The sequence below is a fragment of the Hippocampus guttulatus genome, chromosome 16 (genome assembly GCF_054856545.1).
Source record: "Hippocampus guttulatus isolate MCC_2025c chromosome 16, RoL_Hgut_1.0, whole genome shotgun sequence".
NCBI classification, from domain to species: domain Eukaryota; kingdom Metazoa; phylum Chordata; class Actinopteri; order Syngnathiformes; family Syngnathidae; genus Hippocampus; species Hippocampus guttulatus.
In genome coordinates this window covers 4,534,529-4,552,935 of record NC_141276.1, presented here as the reverse complement: position 1 = coordinate 4,552,935, position 18,407 = coordinate 4,534,529, and the positions used below count along the sequence as shown (strand labels likewise).

At 43.6% G+C, this 18,407-nt stretch overlaps 2 protein-coding genes and 1 long non-coding RNA gene across 9 annotated transcripts in view; all 3 read right to left on the bottom strand.

Moving 5' to 3' along the window:
- The window catches only part of LOC147192611 (uncharacterized), a 67,414-nt gene extending 63,083 nt beyond the window's left edge, over positions 1–4,331 (bottom strand). Inside the window, exon 1 of the long non-coding RNA XR_015103212.1 lies at positions 4,165–4,331. This is a non-coding gene — a long non-coding RNA (uncharacterized LOC147192611). The remainder of the gene's footprint in view (positions 1–4,164) is intronic.
- A 2,241-nt stretch (positions 4,332–6,572) lies between these two features.
- wfikkn2a (info WAP, follistatin/kazal, immunoglobulin, kunitz and netrin domain containing 2a) lies at positions 6,573–14,157 on the bottom strand. Of its 5 annotated transcripts, XM_086132585.1 has the most exons (5): positions 11,687–13,036; positions 11,422–11,528; positions 9,964–10,093; positions 8,783–9,099; positions 6,573–8,250 (listed from the first exon to the last, which is right to left on the bottom strand). In XM_086132585.1, the coding sequence occupies exons 3-5, from the start codon at positions 10,081–10,083 to the stop codon at positions 7,050–7,052; spliced, it is 1,638 nt and encodes a 545-aa protein (XP_085988711.1). In that variant the 5' UTR covers positions 10,084–10,093; positions 11,422–11,528; positions 11,687–13,036; the 3' UTR covers positions 6,573–7,049. The 5 variants fall into 5 exon arrangements, with proteins under 5 accessions (XP_085988711.1, XP_085988712.1, XP_085988710.1 ...); XM_086132586.1 differs by lacking the exons at positions 11,422–11,528; positions 11,687–13,036 and adding an exon at positions 14,015–14,157; XM_086132584.1 differs by lacking the exon at positions 11,422–11,528.
- On the bottom strand, positions 13,168–17,772 carry ankrd40 (ankyrin repeat domain 40). Of its 3 annotated transcripts, none has more exons than XM_086132590.1 (6): positions 17,270–17,772; positions 16,705–16,853; positions 15,942–16,571; positions 15,575–15,756; positions 14,954–15,132; positions 13,168–14,847 (listed from the first exon to the last, which is right to left on the bottom strand). In XM_086132590.1, exons 1-5 carry the CDS (start codon positions 17,401–17,403, stop codon positions 14,989–14,991), a joined length of 1,239 nt encoding a protein of 412 aa, XP_085988716.1. In that variant the 5' UTR covers positions 17,404–17,772; the 3' UTR covers positions 13,168–14,847; positions 14,954–14,988. The 3 variants fall into 3 exon arrangements, with proteins under 3 accessions (XP_085988716.1, XP_085988715.1, XP_085988714.1); XM_086132589.1 differs by having other exon boundaries at positions 13,168–15,132; positions 17,270–17,425; positions 17,521–17,772; XM_086132588.1 differs by having other exon boundaries at positions 13,168–15,132.
- Positions 17,773–18,407: the final 635 nt, after the last annotated feature.

Here is an 18,407-nt window from a genome sequence, read left to right as displayed (position 1 = left end):
GGCATATTTTACCAAAGGGCGGTTTGCGCCGCTGTTGGTATGATCAATGCGGACTCCATTTGCGGCCAATTAAAACCACTCCTCTCATTTCTTTTAAATGTGCCACAAACACTCACATCTCACACAGAGAAATCTCTGCGCGGAAAAGGGCGCAGTGATCCAAGCGTGGACTGGAGCATTTTCACTGCTCTTGGCCGTCAACAGGCACCCCTGTTTTGAAAGGTGCCATACACTGTGAATAAGGCTATGATTATTGTTATTGTTATTCATTTTGGGGCTGTATCTCTAACCTCACAGTGATGGTAAGCAGTAATGATGGTAATCAGGAATATATTTGTTGCTAACTATGCGTTTGAAGTGTATTTATGGTGCGTATTGCACTGTGTTTATTGCTTGCCGCGATGGCCATACCAAGGCCATTAGCATTGTGACAACCTGAAATGGAGTGCAGTCAGCTTGTGAGCAAGCAGCTCATTATATTTGTCACCAATTTATGCCACGGTATATGACATCATTGCATCTCTGTGCATTTTTTTTTCTTTTAATTTCCACATTGACTACTCCAATGGGCCTTTCTCTTGCTTTGCGTGTGCTTTGTGGGTCCAAACCAAACGAGAATGAGTGAGGTCATAGACTTTTTGCCGCAAAGGCTTCGAGCTCAAGGTTTGCAAGAGTACAAGCAGGCTTTGTCAAAGCCGTGTGTGCAGTGCTCTGTGCTGCATTACAATGGAATGGAGACAGCGAGAGGACCGAACAACCTCTATTGATTAGGAGCAAAAAGAGTTGCACCTCATACCCCCTTCCACAGTTTCTTCTGCCACCAAGAAAAGAGCAACCATCCTTAGCCTTTGGATCATTATGGGACGCGGCTCTCAATGATTGAGTTGTACTGCGGTTGCGCAGAACCTTTCTGAGAGTTTCTTTTTATCTTCATATTTAAATTGCTCTGTGTCTGTGAGCAGACAACTTTCTGACTCTCACCCACACTCTTCTATCATGACAGTGTGATGGTTGGATCACAATGCAGGCAAAACAAATATACAGCAATAAAGTAAGAACCATATAACCGAAAACTAAATTCACAGGAAAAGAATAAGGCAGACGCGTCACTTCAACAAATCAGCAAATAATAACGAAGATAAGTCTGCTTCGACTTCCACTTTTCTGCTTGGCCAGTAAAAAAAATATTGCCACATGCTACTTGCATAACAGGCTTTCTTTTGTTTCCATAGCAGGAGCTTATGTCAACCATGACTAATTGTTTCTTGGCAAAGTATGTATGGGTACTGTAGAGTACTGTATACAGTATACTGTATGTAAAATGAGTAGGAGTGTGTGCCGATGTTGCACGTGTCAACAAGGAGGCTAAAAAAGGGGGAGAATTTGATCACAACTGCTCTGTATGCAAACTCACATTACTCAATATTTTTTGCCATTGTATCAATCCAAACGATGAGTCATGCATTATTTGGACAAAACCTGTGTGAGTAATAATAAGTAGCTGGGGCTTTCACATGAATGGCACTTTTTCCACCTTCAAAGTAACTTAAAGCGCATTTCATCTATTGAAGACGGGGCATCAGGAGCAAGTGGGGATTCGTTGAGTTGCTCAATCAAGAACACTTGGGTCACAGGGGCTCAGGATTAAACCCACAACAATCGAGTCGAGAGATGACCCTCTCTACCACCTGATCCATGCCAGCCCAATATGTTGATAATGTAGGTAAAACGTGTGGTGGGAGTGATGGAGCAGCAGAGACTCAGCAGTGTAGACAATACATGTGTACACATATACATTAGCAGGGCGGTTAGGATTATATATTACCCGATCTGGACACCCTAAGCAGCATCACGTTACCAGAGCTGCCTATTAAAAAAGATAGCTGGCTAACTTGCAAGCTAACCATCAGCAAACTAGCAAGCTAGCGAGCTAGATAAATAGATAGCGTCTCAACAGAGCTAACGTAATGTAAAGGACGCGGGCTTGCACTGGGCTTGTAAAACCTTAATCCTCAGAGGGTGCTGGCCACTGACTTGGCCCGACTAAGTGGGGCTTGAATGACACCGTTACACCAAGACTGAACCCACACATCAAAAATAACAGAATGATAGGGTAACATGGTACAACGGCTGTTTTTATACAGTATAATACTACGAATCATATGGTGTTATGATCGCACGGCACTACACTGGCACAGGAAGGAGTCACATGTGCATTTCCATGCATGACACGAGGCGGCTCGCCTCCAATTGTGAAAACGCATTTTTGACAAATATTGATTTTCCTGCCAGTTAGAAATGTGATCAGAGAATTAAACATGCAAAATAATGACAATTGTTAAGAGTGAAGCGAGTTTTTAACAATTCAGCCCCGGGGCCAGTTGAGTACCCATCCCTCGGCTTCTTTTGCACAGCACGATACGATATAGATGTTCAAAATGTCAGTCATGGTTTGAATTGGAGAATTAATTCAACAACTTTTTCACGCACTTCAGTTGGAGCTGTAGTTGTTATGGCAACAGATCAGGCATAGTAATGTCCTCGGGCTAACTTTCATTGTAAATTCCCAATGCAGCAGTCTATTCAAGCAGCCTACTTAATGGTCACTCGGCAGATGTGGCTCACGTCTGGATGTTGTGAAGAAATGTCGGTTCAGCTAAGTCCATCAAAGGTGCCCGAAGAAAATTTCAATCAGCGATGTCTTTATGTGTCCCTAAAAGTAATTTGGATGCTAATTAAAAATATATATTTTCTTTCTTTCTAGCACGCCGGGTTTTGGACATACTGTATATTCTTTTTTTTGTTGTTTTTAAGTTTGACCAATAAAAGCTTTGCGCAATTTTACCATTCATTTCAGAAAACTAAATCCACCAGTTGCTGAACCTCTTAATTGATAAATATTAAACAGAAAAAAAAGGGGTTTGATCAAAATGAGTGACGAAAAAAAAGTATAGTATCTAGAAAAGTTGATTTGCATCTCAGATTTTAAAAAAAATGTAGTAAACGTTTGTTGAGCAGTATACTATTCCAACCCACACAGTCCTGTTTTCTCGGGTAGATAGATACATTTGGACAGGGGTTGTTCACTGGAGCAGGAAACAGTAGAGGTCAGAGGTCGAGTGTCATGTGATGCTGCCTAAGCTGCTCAGGATGAATGCATAAACACACACACACACATTAGACATAAGCTGCACGTGAGGATTTCAGACGAGGTCAACTTAGAGGCCTTTTGCTTTGCTGCCCACATATATGTAAAGTAAACACAAGTGGGCCCTCACAAAGAGCCAACTGTACACGTCTCGATAAATCATCCTGTTGATCACTCATCAGTCATCACACCCTCTCCAAACAAACCTGACAAGCTATTTACTGTAGCTTCCTTTTTACACAGTAACCGTCATTTCTCTCCATCTCTGCAACATAATAAGAAACAGGTCATTCTGCCATCCAGACATGGAGAGAATCTCTGTCCAACACCAAATGAAAACAATGAATAATTTTCACATTGTCTCATGACGCACAAACTTGACTGCAATCCAAAAATAGGCCTGACTGACTACCTCGTAATGCGTCTGAGAGGTGCAGGCATTCCCTCCCTGCAATACTCCTTTTGAAAAAGGCTCGGGCAACGAACGAAAACCTGTTTCCATGTCGCTCAATATTCTATTTAGAATGTAAACAAAGAAGCCTGGCATCCCCAGAGGACATCCGAGTCATGAAATGTTCGACCCAAAGGTCACACCACTCACCAACAGCGCCCCCACGACAATTTAACGCCGCTGATAATGATTATGTCAACGAGAAAATGACATTGGAAAGTATACATGACCCCATGATGTGCTCAGATTAGATCAGCCTGTGCTAAACTGGTTTCACAAGACTACGGAGAAACTACTTCTGCTTCCACCAAACGCATTATTGCGTTCCAATTAAACGTGTATTCTGAAACACAATAACTTGCGAAGTGTTAAGTTCGCGTGTTAAATGTTTGCGTTCTATTATTACACACGTCAATCTTAAAGTAAATGACTTTTCTTGTAAAGAATGCACACGTTTTTCACTCGGCTTCAGAAGCGTTTGTATAGAAGACACTGTGAAAGCATTGCACTGCCAAAATGGAAGAGTTCAACGTGTTCCTTTTTCCACTCGACAAACAATACTGACCTTGGGGGAGACTCACTCGTTTCAGACGTTCCGAGTCACCGCAGTATTCCTCTCAACATTTACGTTAGGACTCCCTCCAGCGGCTGCACAACTTCATAGCACTTGACAAAGAGGGAGGTCCGATCTGTCCTGCTGCAACCAAGGCAACAGGAACTGCGAGGTCATTGTGCCGAGAGCAGAAAAAAAATCTATTTAGATGGACTGCATGTTTTAGTTCAATGTGGAAAGGCCTGGTTGAGACCGGATGCTGCTTTGAAACTCGAGTGAAGTCAGAATATGAATGAATATTCTCTTTCTAAAAACTCTATAATGTGAATAAATGACGCTGCCTCGAATTTTATGCACAGTTTTTTTTCTCAGTCGCCTTGTAACATTTTTCAGCTTGGAATTGCAAGTGTCAAACTATTTGTTCAATCCTCACATCGCTGTATCATTTCAGAAAAGAAGATTCTCATTGATAGGAAGAAGTTGCAAATGCGCATGCGCAACCAATGATGATGTTCAATTCTCTGCTTTCTTACATTATCAATTGGATGTGTCGTGTTGATCAAAATGTATTAGAATGGGTCTCGACTGAATGCCAGAAAAAGTCCCAACCAAGATATCTGGTTGTTCAACCTTTTAAGAAATTAAGTAAAGTGCAAAGAATTAAATTAAATACAACAGTGCTTCAAGTAACATTTAGGAATACCTATCGTTAGTGATGACAGTAACGTGTTGCAAAGTAGCGCGTGACTTTTAAACACGAACATTTTTGAGTAAAAAACAAAACAATTTCCCCAAAAAGGCTACCGTTACGCTTCTAAACTCATTAACTGTTACTTAGTAATTTAGTTTTGCTTCTCCACGCAAATAACATCCGTTTTCGAAAAATAGCAACTAAATACCGGATATGTTTTACACGTTTCACGTCCGGTGCAAGGAGGCATGTACTTGAGCACCACCTAGTGGCGATGCATGACGTGCCTGAGTAGGCCTACCCTAAATGTCACGTACTCTTATAGATCATCCATCTATCCATTTTCTAAACCTTTTATCCTCGCGAGGGTCGGCTTTTACTGTATTAGTCTTCCGTGGTGAAAAGCAACAGTTGAAACCTTATTTTTTTAATTCAATGCATCTGGCGGATGATATATTTATAAAATAAGAACTATTATAGAAAGAAAGCTGCAAATTAAAGAAAAAAATATGATAAGGAAAAAAGTAATTTTTAGCTTTTAGTGTCAGATAAAATGTTATATGGTTTGTAAACATCCGTACTTAGACACCAGGGATTACTCAAGAATTGAAAGTTCGTTATCTCACCGAACCCCGCCCAGAAATGTTCAACAATCTATCTACTCTTGATAAACAAATAACAACTACACAATACAGGATATGAAAACAATATACACAAACATCAATCTCATTTTTAGTTGACAAGCAATGAGCGTGCCACTTGGTTCATGCCAGTATGGCTGGGTTGATTGTGTATCATAAATTACTGTCAACGTCCCAAGTTCCTCCTCCATACGGTGTCACTGAGGGCATTGTGTCTGCACTTGTCATGCTCATTATTATGGTCTGTCTGGCGGGCGGGTGGCCTAGCTGGTGGTCTCCATGTGAACTTGGTGTTGAAGTCAGCTGTCGACTGTGATGTGAAGAGTTGAGCATCAAATGTTTTTTTTGTTGGTTTTTTTGTGGAGCTTAGCTAGTCACTTGTCAGCAGCTCTAATGAAAGTGGTCCTTTTCTTGGTGGCCTCTTTTTCATTAGGTGGGTCAGAGGTCATCGCCGAAGGCTGGGTTGCTGACGGTCTAAGTGAGTAGACGGGTGAAGAAGAGGAGTGAGTGTGTGTGGAGGAGGGGGGGGGGGCGTAAAGGCAAGGGAGGGGGTTTATAAACATTCAGTTGCTAAAGATGAGAGAGGGAGATTATGTCGGTTTCTGTTTGCATTGTTGGTGCATTACAATGAGCTAATCTCTCCCTCAGCAACATTTCGGCCCGATATTAAACGGGACAACCACAAATCGAAATACAGATGCAATATTCTTCTTGAGTTACCATTCCTTCCTATTAGCATACATGTGGCCCAGAGAGTGAATCACCCAACATCCATCTTTTCCTCCTCCTCCTCCCTCCTCCTCTTCCCCTTCCCGGCCTCTTACACATGAAAGGAGCCGCACAAGGGCAAAGGATGGCCAGTGGGGTGTGTGCAATGTGAGGGCCCCAAGCCCAGACACAACACAACACACAGCTCCACAGGCCTCCACAGCTGGGCTGGAATGTGACCCGCTTCAGATTTGAAGGCCAGACAAGAACCAGTTTGTGTGCTTGTGTGTGCGTGTATGTGTGTCAATCTCAGACAGACCATGAACTGAATTCACAATCGAGTTTACGAGAAATGGGGTAAAAATCACAAATATCCGTAATACCTTTAAATCATATTTATTCATCGAGTTCCATAGTAATGGACAATAATACATAATAGATGAGATGGAAATATGCATCGAGATGTTCTCCACTCCATGTAATACAGACATATACTGTATCTGCTGTTCTATAAGAAATATCAGAGAAAAATAAATATAGTTCGGAGTAGTTCACATACATATCCTGGATTGTGATTGAATCCGAATGAAAGGTACCAAAGAGCTTATTGATTCTGGTAGATAAAACTGAGGAGTCACATCCGTTTAAGCCACAAATATAGAACGACACATATGAATACAATTCTAATATTAGAGAGGGGCTCTAATATCAATTTAGTCAAATATAACCAAAATCATTTGAATTACTTTTAATACTTTCTGGGATTTGACATGCGTTTCAAGTCTTCAATTTTATGATTAGGTTCTACGAGAAGAGTCAGTGCGACGGTGTGCAGTTGATCCGATATCAGAGAGCCCCTACTGGGTGCCAGGCAACTCCTTAAAAAAATTGCAGCTCTTCTTGCTGGAAACCTCACGAAGCTTCCGGACCTTCCGGGCGCTGGAGGAGCCTACAAAGCTGTCGGGCTGCAGCACGGCCATCCCGTTGTGAACCTCCCCCATGATGATGAGCTGATTCTCGGCTACGGTGACGTTTGGGCAGGGGCAGTTCCAGTCCATGTTCAGGAGAGTCACCTCCAAGGGTTCCTTGCCAAAGAACTTGAGACCCATCTTCTCATCCTTCAGGATCTCCTCCACTGTCATCAGAGCGTGACCCGACTCCTGCTCCTCCGTCAGCTCGGTGACCCGCGCCAGGATGACAAAGTCGCTCCTGCAGAAACTGGCCACCATCTTACTTCGGGGCTTACACTCCTTGCAGTTGTGGTTCTTGGGAAAGGGACACATCCCTTCGCACGCCTCTTTGGACTCAAAGTTGTTCTCGTTGCCGCCGCAGCCTCCGTAGACAAAAGATTGGCACTTTTTCAGGGCGTTGCTGTAGGCCCACCGATGTTCGTAGGCCTTGCAGGGTCCCTGAACGCTGGGCAGGCTACAAGGAGCCGCCAACTCTCCCCCACATGACAGCATGCAGATATCATAGGCGTCGAAATGGTTCCGGTTCTTATTGCACTGACTGTAAGTGAAGGTAAAGCAATTGTTCCGGCTTGATTCGTAGTACCAGCTTATGCTTTCCTCTCCACAGTCGTCGGTGTCTGGACTTTTTAAGCACTCTGCAGGTGGGAAAGGACGATTGGTATTGTTTCCTTGGGCTTCCTTTCCTCTCGCCTCTCTCTTGATTACCGCCAAAGGGAAGTGAGAAGATACGCTTCCTCCCACGTTTTTGGCCGTGCATGTGTAGATTCCGGCATCTTGAAGCTGCGCGTTGTAAATGACAAGCTGGCCGATGTTGGTGACCACGACGTTCCCTCGCACGTGATTCGGTCGCATGATGATGTTGTCCTTGCCCTTCAGTTGTTTCTCCCAGGTGATTTGCGGGTGCGGCTTCCCAGTCATCTCACACAGGAAGCTGGCTGTCTCCCCCACAAACACAGCCTGCTGAGCGGGGCTGCTGTGGATGGCGGGGCTCTGGACGTCAACCGGCAGAGTGGTCTGAAGAGCCGTGGTTGGACGGAGAGTTGTTTCGGCTGGGAGCGGACTGGTGTTTGGCCATGTCAGGTGGTACCTGTAAGGAGAGGTGACGATCTAGTAAAAACGGGAGTTCGTTCTTTGTATAAGTGTACCTAATGACAATGGCGTGCGGTGAGGTGCATGGTTGGTGAGGCACTGACTCCTTTAGTGTCAGATTTACAAATATATAAAGCAAAAGAGGGTAGCTTATTCAATTGGCTAAACATTATATTTGCGACATGCAGATATACGGCAAGCAGCACGAGCCAGTTGCATGTATCAACCCAGTTTGTGATGATTGCGCAATACAATGGGCATTCAGAGGTGAGGCTCTGCCTCACCTGCCTCCCCTGACCGCACGTCTCTGCCTAATGAAGAGTCTTAACTTGAAACTTAACGCTGAAGTTGATATGAAAATACTGATATTCTTGAATATTGCCGCTACGGTCTTATTTCTTTTTTTTGTCAATTCAATGGGTGAAATAAAGAATGCGCATCATGTTCCGAGCAGCCAACGTCTCTCCGACAACATGATCTCACCAAAGCAAAAAGCAATTGGAAAACATTGAAAATACTTAACATGTTACCTGCAGGTGACCTCAGAGATAGAGATACCCTTGGAGCACGCCTCTGCGTCCATGTAACACTTGTTATAGTAAGTCATGCCGTCGGACGCGCACGTGAAGTGGGGCTCTCGCTCGCAGCGGTCCCGGCACTTACACACAGGTTGCCCGTCCCAGATGTCACACTCGGAACCTTGCTGGGAGCACATGAACTTGTCACAGCTGGCTCCCTTGGGCATTCCAATGGGGCCCTTGTTGCCCTTGATGTCAATGTAGCGTGCCGCCACGCAACTCTTGTTCCCACATACGTTGAGACAGCACTTCTCAAACGTCTCGCAGTCCTACACAGAGAATGACAAAGAACATTTCTGCAACCCATATCATTTTAAATACATATTGTGTCATTCTCTATGTTTTCTGTTTAGTTGGACGATCACCTTCAGCCGAGAGTGGCAACAAAAAGTGCAAAGCCTCCTTTTTGAAGAATATTTCGTGTTATCTACCAACTGGTGCTTGTTGAGAATTTAGTTGAGTCACCGTGCCATTATACGGCGCTTGCATTTCAAGTTTGCACTTGCAAGTCAAAGCTCATACCACAATAAAATAAAATAAAAAACACCTCATAAATCGAGTCACTAGTAACATCTTGTTTTTGTGACACTGTACTGTCGTGAGTTTGACTAGTAACTATGCTCAGGGTGTACTGTGCCTCGTCTCTCTAAGGCTCAGATGCATGTCTGACACTAAAATACCGCATATATAGTTCATGTGCCCAATGATTACTTTCACTTGATTTGTTTCCAATTTTCCCCCCCTGTTGGACAGTTTACGAGTTTCCCGATATCCGTGTAAAATGTTCCTCCTTGACGAACAAGTAACTAACAACGTGTTGCACCTCACACTTTAAAATAGATTTCCCATGAAATGGCTTCCCAATTAACTCTGGACGATTATGGACGATGGTATATTTTACAGCGCCACATTGAGAATTGTTGCTATTTTTCACCCTCTAAAAATAAGATAACAACATCATAAATAGTTCTCAGTATGTTAATACCCTATTAACCGATATTATGAATAGCAATTTGACAGGGTCGAGCAAAACTGAACATTGCTATCAAGGCAAACTTCGTGACCTCTTGTTGTTTAGGTGGACAAAATGGAGTGAAACAGATCGATAGATAGATAGATAGAAGGGAACCCACCTGGTCAGATTCACACTCGCGGGTACAGGTGCTCATAGCGTCCACCCACAGGTTGGGGTTCAGCTCATTGGGGCACAGACCCGCGTGAGAGTACACGACTTTGGCCACGGACATCGGCATCGCCCCGGCACTGTCCATATAGAGCAAAAAAGTGTACAAATGTCCCAGGGGAAACCAAATCCATCGCGGAAATAGCATCCACCACATAGCGTGCGTCACAGCGCGAGAGATTAAACTCTTAGAAGAACCGAAGAATAAATCCGGCGGGAGGAGAAAAGTAACGACCCCAAAAATAAAACAATAACTGTCCAATCGTACAAAACGGAAGCTATAAGCTCATTTAGTCTCTTGACTCATCCTCACTATACGTTTAATGACGAGAGGGTAGAGCACTCAATAGATCCAACTCCATCAATTCTACTGTGCTTCGTCCACTGGGGAGGCGGGAGGCGACTGACTTACAGTTGGGATCAACTTAAATTCAGCACGTTTGCAGACGCTGCTCCGCGCTCACAGTGGCGAGACACCTGCGCCCACACCGGACGCCCGCTTAAGGCTTTAACCCTTAGCAGGCAAACAAGAAGCACACAGACTGATTGCTATGATATTCCGTCATTAAATTTCGGTCACGCCTTTCAAAATGTGACTTTTTGCTTCTAGTGAAAAAAGTTACATTTTAACATTAAAAAAAATTGAACTCAACTAACACGCTGCATATTTTAATTGTCACCTTCCTTTATTAAGCCTACTACAGTATTAGTGTACAGTACTCTGAATGCTCGACTCATTCATTAATGTCTCTGTTCTCCAGTAGATGGCACCAAACGCATTTTTTGTCATCCTTCAATTTTGCCCACTTTGTGCGTGATTGGAAAACCTTGTTTGGTAGTTGTCATGTATGTTACAATTATATCTTTGGGGTCGAGCTAGAAGAAAATAATAAAAGTCTCATCGGCTTACTTAAGATCACACACACCATAAACTGTATTCTTTGTCAAGGAACTAGTCCAAGGAATATTGCGCGTCAAACAAAAACATTGAATGCCCTTCTGTGAACAACTGTCTTGTTCCTTTAAACGTTGCTAGTTTTCTAAATGTCTTTTGGGAACACCGTTCAACTAAATCATGTTTGCAGACCTCCGAAGCTGGTCTGGGGAACATTAAAAGTCGACCAAGTTTTTTTTTTTTGTGTGTGGGCGAATGGAGTCTGTGCATCGCTAGCTGGGTCCCTGCTGAGCCCAAAGAGGCCCAATGTGTTTCAGTCTGGTCTATGAACATTTCAGAGACACCACAGTCACACATTGACCTCTTCCTGTGTTCAGATGAATAAACATTATTCCTCAGAATGCCAACCACAATATTTCCTTACCCAATATCTGGCATGCACACACACCTTATCCCATCCATCCATTTTCTATACCATGACCTCATTCGGGACACAAGTGTGCTGAAGCCTACCCAAGATGACTTCAGGGGAGAGGTGGGATACATTCTGGACTGGTCGCCAGCCAATCCCAATAATGTTATCATTTCCTCATGTGATATTGTTCGAGGTCCGTGGCTCACTTGGCACAGAATAGACACAAGTTAGGCAACTCAGTCTAGAATGCCTGAACGTCCTTCATTTCAGATCTTGTAACAAAGCGGCAGTGGGGAGAGATTGCACGTGGCTTACAAATCACTCCAAGGGTCATAGTCTAAGCACGAAAGCCAAGTACAGTACCTGTGAGCGATGTCGTCTTCAGTCTCCGTTTTTAAAATACTCTTAGGGCTAACGACTTGAACTGAGGTGTTTCCACTGCCGGCCAAGGAGGCATTGGAGACTGGTAGAGCTGCTTTCAAACAACGAGGGGCTGTTCATGTTAAGCTCATTATGAGTGTCCCACTTGAGAACAAAGGTGTCCAGCCACAGTGGGGCACTAAGCTGATTCCTCAACGCGGGTCTAGACACAAATGACCACACGGCAGACGCACCGACATCCATGTGCAAGTGCATGTAGTCTTACTACTGTTAAATACGTACATTGTTGGTGTTATGAATCATCATCAACAAAGTTAATGCAATAAAACTGCCTCTATTGTGAATTTTGCAGATTTTCTACAATAACAATTTAGTTATTCTTCGCTTGTTTATATGTGGTGTAATTCCACTCTTGACCACTAGATGAAAGCACAGTTCATTTGAGTGTTAATTTGAAAGAAGTATGAAACGGAGGGGGTAGGGGGTATCTAGTTTTTGTTGAAAATGGCGGATGACTTTAAATTGACCATTATTGAATTTGTTGGTTATCCTAGTTATCGTTTCTGTCTGCACTGAGTTTATATACTTTTTGCGGCCCCTGGTTTGCTTTGCCTGAACATCTGCTCACCACATGGGACGTCGTTGTACTCATTCATTCAAGAGGCGTCACAGATAAACAAGGTGTATGAGTACGACCACGATTTAGTGGTTGTTTATGTTCTTTACATCAGAAGGGGAACATAACAAAAGGTCTTGATGATTTGGGGCATAACAAAATGTACTACAGTGGCTTGTTGTGCAAATCTGGGTCAGATAAGAATGCGCAGCTGGATGGTGAGGTTCTGGGAGGAAGAAAAAAAGTTTTCAAGGTTTTGACCACAAACTGTTTCCGCGGTATCTTGCCATTAAGTAATCATACATGTACAATTTCACTGTTTAGGAACATTTAATTTTCCTTTGATTTGTTGAAATAAACGTCCTTCCCAATTGTTATTGAATATCTTGTTTTTCTCGCTTTGCAGCACTGTAATTGTCATGATTCTTGTACAGTGCACATAGGATTACTTCCATATGCAAAAAGGTCTCTTTATGTTGAACTAGAATTAACTCATTTAATGCCAGCTCGTGTGCGTCCAAGATTTGATCAAAGCCACTGCTGCCATCTAGCGGCGAATTATCAAACGGAAACCATTCCCACAGCCTCGATACTGATCATATAGTCGCTTACAGAAAATGGACACTTTATTCGGACAATTGTAATAACTAAGGCGAGGCTTCTAACCTCGAATTTAACAAATGACTATGGCTTTAGAATATTTAAACAACGACTGGCTCTAACTCCCGCCAGTTTTCTAATGTTGCATTTCACCAATGTTGGATGACATGATCATACCCACGACACGACAAACTCAACATTGATAGTAACAGGACAGCGTGTTGAAGGAAGGAAGCCTGAGAAGAGATGGAAGTCATTCACCATGCTTTATCAAAGAACATGTACAGGTCTCCAGAACGAAAAACACAGCTTCAACAGTGCCTACGATTATGTCTGCAAGTACACGGGACACATCTTTTAGAAAAATATCAGACTCTGGATGCATAGGTTAAGTCAAACTCTATTCTGCTTTAACTCTAGAACGATAAACAAACCCAGTAAGATTGTTAGTCCTCTCCTTTTTCACAGAATCAAACGTGAGCCATAAACTCATTTTAAACAACACTCTCACCCTGTCTTCACATTTGCGGTTTCATCAAGCCTTTTCCATCGTCTTTACCTCACATAGCACTTTCTTCCAACTTCCGACATGAATGTTGTGACACAAACACAACAGGCCTACCTGGTTAAAAAAAAAAACGGTGCTAATTAATAAAAAATATAGATATAAAGTAAGAGCTTCAGGTATAGATGTGAAAAGCAAACGATGCTGGTAAGAAACCTTTTGATTTCTAGGATGTACAACGTGGCGCAGTCTACGGCACCAATGTCTGGAAATGAGCCCAAGTATTGGCAGCATTAACATTTCCATTTTCCATTTGCCATCAGGTCCTCGACACAAGCATGACCATCTTCAAAAACTTGTCGCAATAGTCATCTTGTCAGTTCGGTTTTAGGTTAGGTTAAACAGACTTCTGTTCTGTAATACCGCTACCATTAAAAACAATAAGAAAAAAAACTGCCATTGAGAAAGGTGGCAACAAGGAAACACAACCCCCACCCTCATTGTAGCTTTTTAGTCATTGTACTTTTGGAACAATAATAAGCAGGTGCAGTTTTCATTCCCCTCCTCTTTTCAATTCAAACAAACAAACCTGTTGAACTGCAATCCTTTGTGATGCAGAGATATTCTGTTGTTTGCTTATCAGCAGGTCAAATTAGCTCAGTGAGGGCAGTTCCTTGTATCGTACAATGTACCGGTAAGTTGCCACCTGTGGAAGTAGAAGGGGGGTGGGGGGGATTACATGTGGCTTTACTGCATGATCCACATGTATGAGCCATGCAACGCGTGGTCCGGCCTCGTTAGTAACAGTTACTCCAAAAAAAAAAAGAAAAAAAAAAGAAACTATACATACTTCAGAGACTGTGAGGTATCTGGGAATTTAAAACAACTATTTACGAATTGGAATCGGAACCCATGGAAAACAGTACAAACTAAAAGTGTTTCTTTTCCACAGTGCGCTTCATCTCCATCACGTCGGAACGTACGCAGACAGCAGTCAAAATGATCTGTCCAAAGAGACCAACAATTAAAGCAGCTAACCGAGCTCCGCTCTGCAGCAAAGACACTAAGGTTGAAGCAACAGCATGTATGACGGTGCGTTAGCAAGCTGGAACATGTTCTATCACTTCGATTTCGATCGTAGCTACCGTCCGGTGACAGCGAAGCAAATCGAGCGCCACACCTTGTTCCGCAGCTTGGAGTTGGACATGTCCATATAAGGCTATTGCAGAAACCCCAGGAAGACAAGCTCATGTCCGCTACCAACCTCCTGTCATCTCGCTGGAGTCATGGCACGAGGTGCACCGGGTGGCGACGGAGAGAAAGGCCCAATTACTTTCTCTCGTAATCCAAGACACCATGCATCAGTAATGTCGGGAGTTGGGAACACCAAAGCAGCGAAAGGGCCCGCAGGAGGACAAAGAGCTTGAGAATTGGAAAAAGGGAATCCCGCTAAGACAAGTGACAAGAGCGCCCGAGCTGAACAAAGTTGGGGCGCTGGCAGGCAACTAGTTAGCTCAACTGTGGCTACCGAAGCCCGTGAAAAGCAGGGAGACCGGGGGCGCTCTAGTAGGTGAGGCGCGAGGCCTTCATGTTGTAGCAGGGCCTGTCAGTGAGCCCCCCCGTCCCGGAGAACAGGGACAAGCCCTCGGATTTCTCCAGGACAACCTCCAGCTCCTGAAAATCCTGCAGCCGGGCGACATCTTTATCCTGGGCAAAAGAGGGACATCAGTTGCAGATTTGATCAGTTATTGAATATATCGCATAACACAACACGGCAACAACACTACGTCTCAAAATTCTATTCATCACGTCATGCGAATTTCACACTCGTACGGAATAATCAATTATATTTCTTTTGAAAATGCGACTCTTCAAGGACAACCAGTTGCATATTTCTGCAGGAACCTAGACAAATGTGCTGGAAGTGCCATGGGTATTCTAGTTCACATAACCTAACTAAATTGAAAAAATATTTTTATAAAAACAAAAACAGTACTTTGAGTCTCTTCAGTAAAGGGCTCTAAATTTCCTATTGAAACAGAGGGCATTTTTATTGTTGGCAAAAAGTCAAAAAGGGGTCATGTTTGTCTCCAATAACGCCGGTACAACATGGAAACTTTAAAAAAGGGCTCATTCAAGTGTATCTCACCTTTCGCAACATCGTGTTTGGTAACTTGCGGATCTTCTCCACGTGCTCGGCGCTGATGTCCAATTCACGGCAGCAGACCCTCAGCAGGGAGCGATACGTGAGCTCCTGGCGGTCCAGTTCCACCTCGATGAAGTCGTTCTCACGGGCGTTGGGGTTCTGGATACGCACCTTCAGTACTAACTCTACGGTGGGGATTTAAGCCACAGGTGGGTTCACCATGGTACAGTTTGGGACGGTATACTCATTCACAAGAAAAGTCCATTTACTCCACTGACATTAACAACTTAGAGAAATGTAACAGTGTTTAAATAAACAGAACGCTTGATTGACACATGATTGTAAAAGCTTCGCAATAGTTTGCGCTCACCTTGCACATTGACGGGGAAGGTGCTTGTGAAGAAAAACGGCTGGAAGGCCGGCAAAGGTCCGCCTGGTTGACTGTAGCCTATCTGCTGTGGCACAGACTGCTGCCTGCTCACTGTTGGGTTAGCGTTGGTCACCGGTGTTTGGACCTGACTGCCGTTACTGCAAGCCAAACTTGGGCTGGGTGAGGCCAAAGAAGGCGAGCACATGGTTCCATTGTGTGGCACTGCATGGTTGACAAGGTGCGGCTCAACCGACAGATCCACATGCACTGGGCAGTTTACCACCGTGTGGTTGTGGGATGCGGCCGAGCCAGGTGACACCCCGTTTTGCTCAGCCGCTGGAACGAATTCCCGGCTCTGAACTTGGCTGTGAGTGATGGGGTGTGTTGGCGGAACCAAGTCATCAGAGGTCAGACTCTGTGATGTCTGGAAGTGCTGGGTTGGAGAAAGTGGAGCTGAATTGCTGTCCATGGACTCCATGTGTTCCACAGACCCATTTTGTGCAAGGTGCTGAGAAAGGAGGAGCTCCATCTTGTTATCCATCTTTGCGTACAAGAACGGAGGATTAGACAAATAGTTGGGGATGATTGGCAGTTCAGGTTCGTTGACTTCAGGCACATCCTCCACTTCAACTGTGGATGTTAAAAAAAAAAAAAAAACAAGCTTACTGGAAATGGCAAGTCACATTTGTGTTCATGTCCAAAGATAACGACTATAAACAAATGCTATGAGGCAAGAAAAATAACAACTGTGACAATCGTTTACCTCCTAAAAGCCGTTTGATCTCCGGTTTCGATGTGAGTTGGGAGGCCAGCTCATCCTTAGCTGTGAGGATGTCTTTGTCTGCACCACTACTAAGTAAGTACGACACAATCTGCTTATGGTTCCGCTTGCATGCCCAATGCAGGCAAGTCCTGGTGAGATTAAAGACAGTCACGCACATGTAAAAGAGACTCCAACAACCTCGTGTAATAGGGGCAGTTAATCTATAATAATATTGAATAACTATGACAAATAACTATAGAAAAGCCATGTTCATGATTGGGGATCATGTGTGCCTGTTAATATTTTGTTTGCTCACTGCTTTTGTTTGTTTTTGCGTGAAAGACCAAATGACTCAAAGGATTTCCTACAGGCATTTCTAGAGGATTAAGCCATGATTTGTCTAATGGTATACACAGCGCAAACCAAACATGCAACTCACCAAGCAACTTCCTGGAAGTTCTTAAATACGCGTCAATGCTTTACAATGGGTGAAGGCAAACACATTTTGTGGCTTTTCATGTTAGGGAGACCTCACTTAATATTATGCTTTAGAGCGCAAACTTACCATCCATTGATTTCGTTTTGGGAATTGACGTTGACTCCACTCTCGACCAATGTCCGCACTTCGTCAATGTCCCCGATTGCAGACGCCTCTCTCAGTCGCTCCTGGAGTTCTTTATCCAACGAAGTGGTGGACATGTTTGTACAAACTACGAAATTTCTGAGTTCATAGGATACACTTCAGCCTCACGAGTTCGCCTGACAACAACAATGGCCAAACAGCATTAGCCGTCAGGCTAAATATGAACTACTTACTGTGCTTGCTACTAGCAGGTTGCTAGCCTGACTAGGTGACAGCAGTCTTTGATGCTAATCTTAGATGGTGAAAATAAATTGGACCCGCCAATGCAACTTATCAACCGAATTCTTTATAATTTACAGAGCGGCTTCTTCGTTTGCATTCGTTCAATTTGTACTGTCATAGCCAACAATCTCTTTCCAGACAATGTTATCGATGGTGCCTGTGTGTTCCTTCGGTAGGTTAGGTTGTCAGAGAGTACCGCCACATCGTGGGGGGGACACTTTTGGATGTAACAACTACGACCTGGTTGCTCCGTTACCCCAATACGCCAGTGCGTCCGCCACATTGGATGTGGCAAATTGTGAATTAATGCAAGTCAATGAGTGAACTTCTGAGTCCGTACAGTTGATGTATGTATGAATGTTGGTGAAGTGAAAAGAGAAATAATTGTCATTGTCTTCACACAGATAAATATCGTTACTTATAAATAATAACATTCAATAATTTTATGAAAGGTAATTGAATAAAACGTCATATTTCAGAAGTGTGTATCCAACTAGTAGCCCTTCGCATTACTCAATACCCAAAGAGTAGCTCTCGGCTTCAAAAAAGGTTGCTGACTCCTGGGCTAAACGCATTGGCGGGGGGGGGGGGGGCGGTTCATATTGAGGGACTAAACATTATCAGAAGCACGGAACATTTACAACCTAAACTCTAGTGTTCGTCCCCTGCGACGTCCATGTATGCTTCCAGAATGTGTATGTTAGAATTGTCGTCCAATTGGACATCAAACTCATCTTCCGAGAGCCTTCAGAATCAATAGTGCTGCCTAACATACTTATTTTCCATCCCATGAGGTCTGGCTTTGAGTGTAAAACGATTGTTAACTTGTTGCATAGCC

Bases quoted from the DNA above. Each gene is read 5' to 3' on its own strand.
- wfikkn2a (XM_086132583.1), bottom strand. From the start codon at position 10,170: ATGTGGTGGATGCTATTTCCGCGATGGATTTGGTTTCCCCTGGGACAT. The intron at 9,100-9,963 runs GTGGGTTCCCTT...TTCTCTGTGTAG, and splicing joins GCGAGTGTGAATCTGACCAG to GACTGCGAGACGTTTGAGAA. The intron at 8,251-8,782 runs GTAACATGTTAA...CTCTCCTTACAG, and splicing joins ATCTCTGAGGTCACCTGCAG to GTACCACCTGACATGGCCAA.
- ankrd40 (XM_086132588.1), bottom strand. From the start codon at position 17,403: ATGTCCACCACTTCGTTGGATAAAGAACTCCAGGAGCGACTGAGAGAG. The intron at 16,854-17,269 runs GTAAGTTTGCGC...TAATCTCACCAG, and splicing joins CAAAACGAAATCAATGGATG to GACTTGCCTGCATTGGGCAT. The intron at 16,572-16,704 runs GTAAACGATTGT...TAACATCCACAG, and splicing joins GATCAAACGGCTTTTAGGAG to TTGAAGTGGAGGATGTGCCT.